This window comes from Alternaria ethzedia (genome assembly GCF_023757985.1).
Source record: "Alternaria ethzedia strain BMP 0044 chromosome Unknown scaffold_2, whole genome shotgun sequence".
NCBI classification, from domain to species: domain Eukaryota; kingdom Fungi; phylum Ascomycota; class Dothideomycetes; order Pleosporales; family Pleosporaceae; genus Alternaria; species Alternaria ethzedia.
The window spans coordinates 195608-209430 of record NW_026056195.1 but is presented as its reverse complement, the minus strand read 5'-3'; the positions used below and the strand labels follow the sequence as shown (position 1 = coordinate 209430).

At 49.9% G+C, this 13823-nt stretch overlaps 4 protein-coding genes across 4 annotated transcripts; 1 reads left to right on the top strand and 3 right to left on the bottom strand.

Annotated features, from left to right (window-relative positions):
• Positions 1-298: 298 nt before the first annotated feature.
• J4E87_000875 (uncharacterized protein) lies at positions 299-1595 on the bottom strand (the record flags this gene model as incomplete). The annotated part of the gene is made up of 5 exons (XM_049372527.1): positions 299-513; positions 567-813; positions 864-1043; positions 1164-1481; positions 1539-1595. The coding sequence occupies 5 exons, from the start codon at positions 1593-1595 to the stop codon at positions 299-301; spliced, it is 1017 nt and encodes a 338-aa protein (XP_049237185.1).
• A 966-nt stretch (positions 1596-2561) lies between these two features.
• J4E87_000874 (uncharacterized protein) lies at positions 2562-4211 on the top strand (the record flags this gene model as incomplete). The annotated part of the gene is made up of 4 exons (XM_049372526.1): positions 2562-2690; positions 2743-2981; positions 3033-4013; positions 4082-4211. The coding sequence occupies 4 exons, from the start codon at positions 2562-2564 to the stop codon at positions 4209-4211; spliced, it is 1479 nt and encodes a 492-aa protein (XP_049237184.1).
• A 3618-nt stretch (positions 4212-7829) lies between these two features.
• J4E87_000873 (uncharacterized protein) lies at positions 7830-9348 on the bottom strand (the record flags this gene model as incomplete). Its single annotated transcript, XM_049372525.1, has 3 exons — positions 7830-8623; positions 8675-8901; positions 8972-9348. 3 exons carry the CDS (start codon positions 9346-9348, stop codon positions 7830-7832), a joined length of 1398 nt encoding a protein of 465 aa, XP_049237183.1.
• Positions 9349-9946: 598 nt separating this feature from the next.
• Positions 9947-10711, bottom strand: J4E87_000872 (uncharacterized protein; the record flags this gene model as incomplete). The annotated part of the gene is made up of 1 exon (XM_049372524.1): positions 9947-10711. The coding sequence occupies one exon, from the start codon at positions 10709-10711 to the stop codon at positions 9947-9949; it is 765 nt and encodes a 254-aa protein (XP_049237182.1).
• Positions 10712-13823: the final 3112 nt, after the last annotated feature.

The window sequence follows — 13823 nt, the reverse complement described above, 5'->3', positions numbered from 1 at the left end:
CACTTTGACGCAATTCAAGTGCGATGCCATACTTGAGCTATTGACTTCAAGAACACCACGATGACGCTGAGCGACTGAAATGCTCAAATCTTTTACAACTCTTAGCAAACCGAACGCAAAGAGTTGCTCGAATGATGAGAACCGCAAGTACATGTGCTCGCATTGGGAAAAAGGGTTATCACCAAACGATCTCTTTCCATCACAACAAACGTTATGACTACAACATCTCAAAGAAGAGGAAGAAGGGGAGTAAATCACCTCAGCCTTCCGCTGATCCAGTTGCTACCTCAATATCCGCCTATTGAAGGCCCTGAACGAAGTCGTAGAGTGCCTCATTGACCTCATCAGCTCGTTCAATATGGAGAAAATGGCCAGCATCCACAGTTCTAATCTGCATTGTCGGAGCGTATGGCAGCGTAGAACGTAACTGCTCCGACGGGATACCGACTGAATCCCTTTCGGCCGCGATGAACAGACTAGGCTGCTCAATGATTCCCGACATCGATCGAATCTCTGCGCTGCATTAGATCATGTGGAACAAAGCGGGCATGTGAGATCCGTCTTACCGTCCTCATCAGCCGAGTTGATGCCCCGCAAGTAAGATTTGTACCACTTCAGATTTGCCTCAACGCCTCCCTGTGCGCGAACGATGGTCTTCCATTGCTCCCGAGTCGAATTGGTGATGAAGTCGTTGCCGTATTCCGCTCTTCTATCAGCTGCGAGCCATTCTTGAAGTGCACCAATCGGGTTGAAATTCTCCGCCATTACTTTCGGTGCATTGAACGAGTAAGCGAGAGAATATAGGGAATCCAACTGTACTGTTGTAAGCTCGAATGCATGATGAGTAACAATGCTGAACGTACGTGTGCATCCAAAAGGACGTGTGCGTCATCTTCATCGAAGAAGTACCAGTACCCGAGAATGGGGTAGCCGAATGTTGCTTGTGAAATATTGTTATAAGCCTCCACGAAGGTTTGGTTGACGTCTATTCCGGGGGCGTTGTAGCCGATATCCAAGAATGCAAGTGCTGAGAGGTACTGAGACTGGTACGTGTGAAAGCGGGAGAGTACATAAGCTCCGCTATGGCACGTTAGCCTAGCGGTCTAGAAACAAGACAACGTGCGGCACTATTGGACTTACAGGTCATGCGAAACTGCGATTACCTTTTCTAGACCTTCGCAGTCGAGCAGTTCAGCAACATCAGATGCCATAGTCCTCAGACTATAAGCTTCCAATTCGACGGGCTTGTCTGTACCACCGGTACCTAGAAGGTCTGGGGCTATGATGCCGTAGCCGCGCCTGGTAAAGTATTCGATCTGGTTGACCCAACCGTACGAAGTATCTGGGAAGCCGTGAAGAAACAGGAGGTATGGCTTTTCCTTGTCGAATGGGGCATTGATGGCGTAGCGGTATGTCGTTCCGGAAACAGGAAGCTTGACGTTCTTCATCATGCGCACATAGCTGGTGTTTGCGATATCCGACTAATGCAAATCAGCGTCCAAGTACAATTTGAGGAAGCTTGGTGCTGGTAAACTTACGGTATCAAGACCCACGTTGAACTGACATGTCAGATTCTGACCGAGTGTGAGTACCATTCTGTCAACGCGTTGCTTTAAACCCGTACCTCTGCGCGACTTTGTCGTGTTGATACTGCCCCTGATGCAAGTATCAGACTACTCGTCAGGAGAACTTTTTTGAGAGTAGAGATCATAGCGATGGTCAAGATGGTAGGAGCTGTGTCTGGCTCTAAAAACCGTTATTGCGGCGGAGCCGAGTGTTGGTATCTAGGGTTTCTGCAAAAGTAGCCATCTTATACGAGGCGCAAGCTGGTGCGCAGGAACTGCTACTACTGTTGACTGATCAGTATGATATTAGCAATGCTTCCATGGCGGAAAACTGTTATCCCGGCCGTGTTCGGCACGAGTGTTGTTACGGCCGAGTGCTGCGCAGGTCCTTCCGACAACTTCTCTACACCTAAACCAAGCTTGATTTAACCTACGTATCTGTCTGTTCTGTTCTACTCAATTTTAGCTATGTCGGGCCATGCGTAGGGGACCTGAAGTGAAATTGATGACATGCCAGAAGAGAACGGCGATAGCTAACGTGGTTGTTGCTTCATGGTCGCTGTTAGGAAGGGCCATGCGCGGCGCGGGGCTAAGCAACAAGCGGCGCTCGCAGCTGCCCTGCCTGAACCGTCTGCGTTAGCCTCGTATACCCTTAGCTCAACCTTTCTAGCTATACGAATACATCAAATGTGCTGTAATACTTATTTGGCGGTGAACTTGAGTTACCATTTTTGGGTCGTAATGGTAGTAAGAGCTTCAGGGCCGACGGTGAGGTCTTGACGTTTTCACGTACTGCCGTCTCGGTCTTTTACCACAGCTCCACCCTTTAACCGTAGCTACCACCGCCCCACTTATCAGCTTCATCGTCAATTTTGTCAGTTATTGCGCAACGATGCCAAGTCGCAGGCTCTGCTACGCGATAACAGTCAGACCTGATATATAGTACGTCGGGGTAATGTCGTGTTGAGAAAGATGATTGAGGTAATGCTAGAAAAGATGAAGTTGACCAGTCTTCTTTTCGCTACCGCTACATGCTTGGCATACCTTGCTCCACTTGCCAGAGCGGCGAACGAAGCAATTTCCCATGCGAGTGCTGCCCAAGACGCCACATCATTTGCAATCCAGGTACCTAACGAACTACAAACAACATGCTGCATCGCGCTTAACGCTAGTCCAGTATGCATATCCGATATCTCAATGGCAACAAGCTGTGACGAACATCTTGGATGCTGTCGATAGACCAAATACTCTATGGCCGTATCATACACTTTCCGGCCCTCTAAATCGCACGATAGTCGGCCCGAATGCAGACACGCTATATATCTGGGTGGCTATCGACTTATCGCATGAAGACCTCGTCTTAACCATTCCCAATATCAGTGATGGGAGAAACTGGATATGGCCCTTCTACGACATGTAAGCTTCATTGAAGAATGACAGTGTATGACAGAGACTGACTGATCCCAGTTATGGCAACAATTTTGCTGGGCTATCAATCAACGAGAACTCACCACCGGGGGACTATTTAATCAGACGTGCAGACGATGCTCTCGTTCAACCAGGGATTGAGTACACTACTCCGACCGAATCATCGCGCTACGAAGGCGTGATATCTTATGCTACAACCTATGGTATAATGCTTGGTCGTATACTCGTCCGTAAAAACACCACGGAAGATATTGCGACTATACGCAGCTATCAAGATCAGACGTTCCTCAAAACAACTCTTCGCAATATGTCTCAGCCTTTCACAGCACAAGCACCTAGACTGTCGCGCGATCTCATTGACACTTCGAACGCCACCGACAGAGTCACGGGCTACCTAGAACTGCTGGCCAAGATTGGGCAGTTCAACCAACCTGACGTAATCTCAGACCGGTACCGAGTAGCGTCCAAACTTGGGCGTGCTGGCATCGCAGATGGGATCTACTCTCCACCTCGCACTGTCAACCTGACTGCCGCGATTATTGCAGCGAACGCCAGTATCTCAGCAGCTTACTCCCAAAACCTAATCGATGTCGGCAACAACTGGGTAATCCCCAAAGTAAAATGCCAAGGCATTTTCGGCGTTGAATACGGCTGTCGTGCATACCGCGCACTCCGCGGTTATCTGGGCCTGGTACAGTCCGAAAACCTCTTCATCACAAACAAATCCGACAATTTGACTTTGAGCCCGACATCGGCCTTTCTCTTCACCTTCTTTGGCAAGCCCCCGATCAAGTCGACCGGGTTCTGGAGTCTGACCGTGTATGGAGCGGACCAGTATCTAGTGCCCAATGAGCTGGGTAGATACGTCATCGGCGACCGAAGCACGCAGCTGAAGTACGAGGATGGAGGCCTGGTGTATGATGATGATGGCGCGAATCCGGCGAACGAGACGGCGGATGGGAAATTCCAGGTCCTACTGCAACCTGCTGACATTCCCCCACCGGATAACTGGACTAGCAAGTGAGTTTCCCACCATGCAAATCGATTCATGCGACAAGACATGGGCTGACTGGAGACTTTTGGTACAGCTGGCTTCCTGCCCCAGCGGGTGGTGGTAAGCTTTTGTACTCAGTACGGTTCTATTCACCAGCAGAGGCCTTCACTAATGGCGAATACGTGTTTCCAACTGTTGAAACTATTGATGCAATTGGGGTTTGAAGATCCTTTGTTCTTGCAGTTGACTGTTCGGGGATCACAACTGTGGGAACGTTGTTTCCAGTATCTCCAATGACAATGTGGGCTTGTAAATATACAGAGTGAAACCTGTTATCGTAACACGTCAGCAATGGTAATACGCGTACAGACAACCGAATACTCCGCTCTGAGAAAACCTTATAAGACACTAGCTCTTATATTATCTAAGAATATACAACTGATGTATAGCCCGTAAAAGGGCAGGCGTCGATAGAACTCCAATTACATACCCCATAGAGTCAAAAGTATAAGCAAAATAGCGGTCAAGAAGACTCAAAGGTACAAATACAAACAACAGTAAAATAGCACAGTAGCCGATTATTGCATCAAAGTTTCGAACATTCTGCCAGCCTAACACTACTCCTTCTTCTAGTGAGAGCTGCTGAACCTTGCGTAATTTGCTCCACCTCAACAAGACGTAGTACAGAAGAGCAAGGAAATGATACCACCTTAACGTTATGGACTGTCTTTGGACATGGTTTTCCCTTGGTGATGAGGATGTGAGGTACGCTAAAAGCATCGGCGTTGGTTCATACATAGCATCGAGGAGATTTGAGCCCCCGAATAGCAGATGAAACGTCCAGTAAGGGACGCGAGTGATGCGGTATCCAGTTGATTGAAGGACCGCGATAGCTTGCTCAGTGATCTCATAGAGAACGATCCAGGTATCTGGATCATGACAGAAGATTTCGATCATTGTGACTTTTCGGCCTTGGATGAGCTGTGGTACCGTCCGAAGAGCTACTCTACCACAAGATAGATGGTGAACTCGTTGCAGAGTTGACAGATCTTTATAGATACATGCATTGAAGATCTGTTCGATATCGGAGCTGTCGTCAAGGGAAACAGGCAGAATCCGGGCATCCCAAATGCAGTCACGAAAGATCCTGTTCTTATGGAAGAATGTCATGAACAGGTAGCGACGAGTTGTTCCCGAGCTGAGCAGCACAAGGGTTCGGTTGACCGGGTCTTGCGGGGAGCCTGGATGTCGATTTCCTTCAAAGGTACGCGATCCACGAGGCCATGAACCCGAGGGGAATATTTGTGATACTTCGAGGCCTTTCGGTAGCGCGCTCAGAATACAGGTATTGTCCTTCAGGTAGTTTGGCGAGTAGTCAAGAAGCGGCTTCATGCTGATGTACATTGGCTGCACTTTTGCAAGAAGCAAATCGGTAAAAGGAATGAACTGTAGTTCGCCACCTCGCCTCTGATATAGGTGGTTGTTGCCCGTCTGCTTTACCGGAAGTGCCAAACTACCAAATGTGTCATAGCGGCGTCTGCAATTGAGGACCGCGAGGAGTTCGCCCTCACTGCCTTCTCTGATGAGTGGTAGACTGATCTTGAGGCCTTTATTTGTTATGAAATACGGCTTCATCGGACCTGGTTGAATGCTTCGTATGACATTGTCACAAGCGGCAAATGCAGCTGGCGAATGGGCGAAAAAGCTGCCACTATCAATTTCAGCAGACGGTGAAGTCCAAGCCAATATTGACTGATCATCCGAGTGCTTCACGATCTCTTCTTGTAGCCTCTGGAAGGCTTTCGCACCTTCGCCGTAAAGTAGAGGCATGTTGATGTCGAAGATTCCGAGCAAGCTATAAGCCCTGTCTTCTTTTCGTTTTGTCCTCCTTTTTGAGGCCCACGACATTCTTTCAGCAATGCTAGCTTGCTTGAGTAAGGAGATATCTGAGCCAAGGAAGTCTTTGTTGATGTTCGTGATCTCGCTGATCTTTTCTGCTAGCTCCTCTTTCGTCCCGATCTTGTTCCACTCAGCGTCGTAGAACTCAAGCTTAGGGGGTGCTAATAGCTCTTGAAGTGTCCATCCCCTCGTAAACCATTTTGATTTGGTGAACGCGGTGTGCTTTTCAGCCTCATCGATATCTGCACGGACATCGTCTAGGTAGACGTAACAGACTTGAGAGTTGCAGTACCAACGCCACATGGAGTTTATCGACTCGGAAAGCTCTGCACTGCTACTTTTGTCGATGCAACAGGTATCAATCCAAAACAGCTGGTGACTGTCACACTTTGCTTGTTTTCCACAGCCGCGGATTTTCGCGTATCCTCTCTTGTGCCTGTACGTGTGCTCCATCACATCTTTGAAGGTGACCTCTTCACGGTCTTCACCCCATCTATGCGAAAGTATTGCATACGGCTCAGTCTCTTCTGGGTGGTCCTTAAGCCTAAGGTCTCCATCTTCATTCATCTCTAGTAGACGCATGATCTGGACGTAATTTTGCTGTCAGTACTTTGGGTAGCATTTGAGAATATGAACAATGGAATGTAAAGGAAAGGTTAGTGGTGAAGCTGATGTTGTGCGAAGAAGAACAGAAGATGACATTCGACGTGGTTGTCGCTTTATGACGCGGGGCGGTGATGAACGCAGTCAGCTAGGGCTGTGCAGGGAGGCTAGGCAACAGCCGGCGCCCACGATTGCCCGCCTGAACGCCACCAGCTCAACCTTTGGGAACCTTGCCTCTCCGCCTCCACAAAACTAACACCCAGCTTTAAGAACTATCTGCGCAATAGCTTTCCCCGGGGCATGTCAACTTCAGGAAAAACTGAACACCCTGGGGTCTACACTTTCATCGCTTAATCTCGTATTCTCGCGGGAATGTGAGAACCTTCGGCATTATAGGAAGGAAATTGCCCGTATCGCCAGCGATCCTGCAACGCGTTCAGACTAGCGTTTTTCGAGTAAAGCCGAAGTGGTCTCTAGTTATTTATTCACCTTGATTCCCCCTCATCACCACACCCGACCATACCAACAAATCGTCATCTCTTCTAATACCGATACCGCATCCAACCCTCAATCTGCGCCTACAATGCCGCTCCTCGCCTCTATAACCGTCTTTCTACTAGCCGCGCTCCACGTCTACATCATGGCCTTGGAGGTGTTCTTCTGGACCTCACCAGCAGGGTTGAAAGCGTTCGCACTCAAGCCTGACTTTGCGGCCAAAACCAAGACCATGGCCGCCAACCAAGGCCTGTACAACGGATTTCTGGCAGCTGGCCTCTTGTGGTCTTTGGTCCACCCCAGCGCCGTGTTTGCGCCTCAAATCGCTCTGTTCTTCGCGGGTTGTGTATTTGTGGCCGGTGTTTATGGAGGGTGCACGGCAAACACCAAGATTTTCTTTATCCAGGGTCTCCCTGGAGCTCTTTGTCTTGCTGCGGTAGTCCTTGCGTAGGCGACCCTACCCTCGCTATGCCTATCAACAAGTCTAAGACAAAATAAATTAAGTGATACGTCTAGCTGTGCGATGTGCTTATCTGTGAGGTACGTTGCTACATTACGAGGGCCGAGCTAGCACAGTTCAGCATCCATTTGTCGGCGTAATCTTTTGGCCTGAGTGTATGTCGCGACCTCGGACCGACATGAGGGGGAGGAGTCAACCACCATTCCGTCGATTGACGGTCATGTTGACACTGCTGGCGCTAACGCGCAAAGGGGAAGAACACTACGCGTAAGCACGTGAGGGATCTTTAAAGAGCAATGGGACATTGACGTCATAACAGATGTGAAGGTATTTTCCATCGACATGTAATCTTGTGTATGCTATGAGAGCCGCAATGACATCGGGATCAGTTCCACTTCAGCGCACCAAACGTCATCACCTTGTTTCCAATATCGTGTACCGCTAGCACATTCCTGTGGAAGTTGGCTCCGAGGATATACGGCAGGTCGCCACCCCAGGGCGGAGTAGGTGGTTCCATGAAACCCACTATGCATGTCTGCTTCTGCTCGTCGATTACGCCAAGAGTTCCGTCGACGAGAACGTCTGATGAGGCGTAGGGAAGGTCCGTTCCGTTGATGCGAATGGCGACAGAAGGTATCTTGGCACTGCACGAAGCCACCCAAAGCCCGTCATCCTGACTGAAGGAAGCTGGGGGGTCGAAGGCTGCGGCGATTGTGGCTACAAGGGCCTTCGGGGCTATGGTGTAAGCCGTACCGGTGTCCAGGATCGTGAATCTTTCTTGACTGTCGCCGTAATGGGTCCCCGCGGAGGTACCTGGGGCCCAGGCAATGAACTTTCCGTTGACCACAAACCCGTCCGGTCGGATGACATAGTGGACATACTCGTTCTCCAGCTGGTAGTGATCAAACGTCTCTTTGAGGATTGGCGTGGTAGCGTATGCACCCGTGAGCGGCAACGACGATGACGATGGCGCTCCTCCGATCGTAAGGAAACCTGTAGCTGACAAGTCCGCGTCGTCTTTGCCCCTCTTGCCGAGTACGACCGAGAAGATGGGCTTTGCCACCAAGCCTTGGTCATAGGCGGTCTCCAACCATGGTTTGACGAATATGGGCTTTTTGCCGCCGTCCTGGGACGGGTCCGCGCCCTCAAAGATGGCGGTGGTTGCACCAAGTCCCCAGCCTAGTGACTTTTGTTAACAAACACTCATAGCAGACGACATGCTGTACGTACCCATCAGCCCACTAGTCAGATTGCCTGCGCTCAGCCAGTAGGTTCTATCCACGAACGACATCTTCTGGTTCTTGACGGTCACACCTCCAAAGCCAACGTCTTCGAGACCTACAATACCGGTCGCAAACTCCCCTCCGCCATATGTTACGTTGAAGTTCTGGTCCGCGATTTGGCCGCCAGAAAAGCTTTTGGGGCCGAATTTTGGAAATCCGCAAGTGGGCTGAGATCTACAACGAGGGACGTTTAATATCAGATTCTGGGTACCAGACGGGATTTCGATAAGATATTGGGACTTACTGTTGTGTGCCGTTTACGTCTACACACACGAAATCGGCCTTTGGTACCCAAAAACTGCTGCTTCCAGTGTCGATCAAAACTTGAAGCGTCTCCGTACCGATGGTCACGTCAATGGCATATTGCGCTCCATCATAGATCGTGCGTAATGGCCCACCGCTTTGGCGTTTCGTAAGTTGTCTGCCAGCGCCGGAACGCAGCTTGAGGGGAACAGTTGAGTCGACGACCGGTATACCACGCTCTTGGAGTGCTAGAAAGTGAACATCGGATAGGGCAGCTACATCGCGATACGAGAGTGGATGTGCTGGCGAGCTGGATGCAAAGGCAGAAAGGAATGCGACTGCCGCAAAAGCTACTTGTTGGTTTTTGCGCGTGTGCATTGTTGAGTTAGGCTGAACTCAAGGTTCAATGTGTAAAACAAACTTTGCGAAGAAGAGAGAGCGAAAGGCAGGAGCCATCAATACATTCTTCCCCCTGGCTCGGGTGTAAGCTTGGAAACGGCCCGTAGACAATATCGAAGAGCGACTTAATCTTACCGCCGGTGAGCACGGTCGACAAAACACCGAAATTCGCGCCGCGACGCCATAACTCGTATCGAGTAACAACAGCAGAAAACCCCTAGAGAGAGATTAACCGAACGTGGTATGTATTGTTCGATGTCGAGGCTTGAATTTGCGTCCGCTTAGCTGCGTACAGGCATTGCACCGGGGGCGCCGTTGTGTGTTTTGCTTTTGCTTCTTTCTGCTTTCTTTGTGCTCATCATCACAACACCTTTGGAGTTCTCACGAATGCAATGCGCTACACAACATGCCGCTTTACGGAGGGTACCGCGATTCGATTTTAACCGAATTGACTTCTGGTGTACGTCAGCATCACCGTCAGAACTGAACCATCAGCATTGCAAGTGTCCAGATAACCTTAATCACAAACCCCTCACTTTTCTTCCCTTCGTAGCTTCCTAGAGCACAACCCTTCCAACTACTGTTCTGTGTTCTTCCTGAATGGTATCACTTCGTCGACCGTGCCGAAGCCAGCTCTTAGCGCTACAGAAACGCTGTTCTCGAACCGCTCTGTTCCGGACGCAGTCTGCACACCTGCCTGTGAGCTGTCATTGTTGTGCACATCGACTTGCTCATCATTCCCCCTCAAAAGCGAATCGGTCTCCTTAACTCTACCACCTCTGACTTCAACCAGCTCTCCAAATCTGACCTCCATCCTACGCAGCTCTTCTGAAACATTCTCGTATCCACCCAACGTGCCCGAGCCTCTCGTAACGACCGCTTCAAGTGAACCTCGTCCAGTAGTCGTCATCAGAAGCTGCATGAAACCCCCACTGATTGCCGAAACCCCGTGGTTTTGGACGTAAAGAGCTACGAGCCCTAGCACTAGGATTGGTATCGCTAGGGCGAGTGAGAGACCGTATGGGAGGAAGAAGACGAGCTTGTTCTCGAAGCGGTAGATATTGAAAGTGCGGGTCTCTGTGCCGTTGACAGTGTCAAATCGCTGGTTTAGGGCCAGTGCCGAGATTGTGGTGTTGATGAGGAGCTCGTTGGCCATGTCAGGGTCAAATGCTGGGCAGTCATAACTCAGATCAATATCATGCAGTCGTTGCTCGAAAACACCGAGGTCCCAGATCGCATCTGATACACCAGTGTCCCCCGCTGACGAACCTTCGGCTTCAAGCACGCATGTTTCCACGACAGTACCATTTCCAGTCGTGTAAGGTTTCGTCTCGTTCGACATGTTGGGATACTCAAAATTGCTTATTACGACCCTTGTTCCAGGCTGATTGAGATTCGAGGCAAAGCTCTGGTAAATTGATATAGCGTCGGAAAGCTGTGACCATTGCTCAAAACTTCCGTTGAAGTCGCCAAAACGTATCGCATATGCCGGTAGAGATTCTTCGTCTCCAATCACATAAGAGATGTGTTGTGCTCCGCCAACTTGTGAGATGGTGACGTGATATCTCGCTATCCTTGGCTGACACACTGTTTCGGTTGTAGGTACAACAATATGTATGCCAGAGTCTGGGAAGTCGACGACCTGTGCATATGTATCTAGCGAGTGATCACGTATGGGTTTCCATGTGTCTTTGTCCAAACATGGCCAGTACTGTGGTTTTTCTTCATAGTGGCCGACCCGGTAGGTGATCGATGTATTCCCAGGGAAAACGTCTAACCTCTCGTAGTTTCTCAACTCGCAGCTGGACTCGGGATATTCTATCTGCCAGATATCCCCTGGACGATTCAGAATCCAATTGCTGGGGCTTAATTGCAAGATTGTGCTTTCCAGGGAGCGATTCTTAGTCTCGCAATCTAGTGTGGTTCCCAGAAAATTGAGTTCATACGATGTATTCTCTCTGCTTGCTTGCCTCATCCTAGACATCTCGCCCGCAATCAAGTTTGAGCGTATGATGTGATCCATAGTAGCGCTCATGCTATAGACAAGTTAGTATATACCAAATATGACCTTGGCAATGCTGTGCTTTGGTTGGAACGAGATGGACTAACTATCGTGTCGGATAACAATCTTCTAGCAACGACGGATTCTGTACCGCTTCCGGGAACGGCGGATTACACCCGTAGCATGTACGTAGTTCGCCACAATCACACGGACAAGCTATTGGGACTATAAGATTGCCGTCCGTAATGTCTTGGAGATTCCTATGGTGAAAGACGGACACATTGAAGCTTTGACCAATTGAGGAAAGTTGTAGTCCGACGACTAGAGTGCCCGGAGGATATAACGTTGCAATAGGTACAAGCCAGCAAAACATAGCTACACCGACAAGTATTGGCGTTTTGAAGTACAGATGATAGTTGAGAAGCCGGAGCGGGTTTGTTTGCATTTGGAAAAGATCTTCGATTAGGCTGATCTGCATATTGTAAGCTTCGGTTCCGCTAGCTGGACTGAGAAGAATAGTACCTTGAGAGCACGCTTTCGGAATGTCGCCCAAAGGTATTGTGTATAGCATGTTGTAATGCTTGCTACAAGTGCAGCACGAAACGCGGTGACTAGCACTAGCGATACCGTAGTAGCGTAGGCTTGTGGGACTGTCGTGGTCTTTGCGGAGGGCATAGAGCCTGAGAATATGATACGACCGTCGAGGTATGCGAAGAAGCAGTAGTGCGTTGCTGCACAAATGAAAGCTGATTAGACGCTGTTAGTATCGTGGATAAGCTGACTTTCAACACTACTTATCATACTTACATATAAAGTAGAAGCCTAGTATCGTGACAGGCGTTATCCATGTCGGTTTCCACCTGGGGCGTCTACCGAGCAGAGAGCCAGGCGAGTGCTCGATGGAACTTCTAGTTTGCTCTGAAGAAGCAGGTGCTTCCAACGATTCCAAGGCTGCGTCTGAAAATGGAGATGGAGTGGGAGTCGAGACTGGGTCGAAACTTGATCGAAGCACTGGGCTCACGTTGAAGCATGAGCCAATGGACTCAGTTCGCGATCTCGTTGTGGTCTCATATGGTTCATAAGGCTCATTTGGTTCGAGTTGGCGTCCGCTCACGGCGGTCTCCTGGGACGAGGAGTCCGTATACGAGTGCATTGTTTACGGTAGATTGATATCTCAGGTCGCTTCGAAGATAGCTGCCAAAGTAGGGAGAGAAATTTCAGGACGACTTGCAGAGCTTCTCTTAACGCTGAATCTAGTATCAGGTCGAGTGGCACAGCAGGTAATCCGGCTGATTTGGGGGCCTGCCAATGATTTGGCCCCACCATCCCTGTAAGTGAGATGCATGTCAGCGCTGCGATTGTACTCTCTATTACTACCATATCATTCGATCCGATTCGCCGTTCCTGAGTGAAGAGACCGTCATGCCATGTTTCGGTGTCGATCAAAAGTATTGCGGAATGCGTTCCCACTTGAGTGGGTACCCCTTGAATGCGATACGTGCATATCGCACCAGAAGCCCACAACAGGCTACAGTGCCTTGAACCTGCCATCGCAAATTGTTTGTGGTCTGTCCTTCTATGCGACAGGCGAGCGAACACGGAAGGAAGCAAATGGTTTTATTGGGTTCGGGAAGTTTTCGCAACACTGTGCGACGGAAATGAGTCGGCTGGCAGCGATTTCGATGCGCAAAGAGAAGGAGCAGCACGCAAGCGGATGTGGCAACGTGTAGAGGACCACATGTTGTCGCAGGCTACTTCGGATTAGTTGGATTACTCAACCTCTGGTGGGCGCAATGCTTTTGCGGCACACGATGTGTAGAGCAGGGAACAATGACGCGGGGGTCGAGCATATGTCGTTAGCGCATTGGACCCTGCCCAGCCCCGCGCTTTTCCAGGGGCCTTGGGATTGGCCTGCCCACACTCCAACAGCCTCGCATATGCCCATACTACCAGCAGCCACAGTCGTCGCTTGCGCACTTTCTCAAAGTCAAAATTTTCTTTGATACCGAGTTATCCCATCGCGAATGAGCCACCCATGAATTCCGAATCCACACTACACCCTCTACGTTGAAGGCCTCTCGGACAAGGGCTATCGCAACCGAAAGAACCCGCTCAGATGGAATCCCGGCAGCAGCAGAAGCGAAATGGTTTATCGCGGCAGAAAGGAAATCATAGCCTTTCAACACAGCCTTCCAACCTTCCGATTCGGGATTGCTACTGAGGTCGCAGATATGCGGCGCACCCTCGACGATAGCAAGGCCCGATGACACACCTTTCATTACGAGCGCCTCGTACGTCGCCTGCGACTGCTCCCAGGGGATCAAGTCATCGCTCGTGCCATGAAAAAGGAACGTCGGCGTCTTGTACTGGCCTCTTACAATCTGTGCGCGTGGGCTGGCTCAGATGATTTCCTCTAATGCAGGCTGTGGGAGAAATGCATCACCCTAGAAAG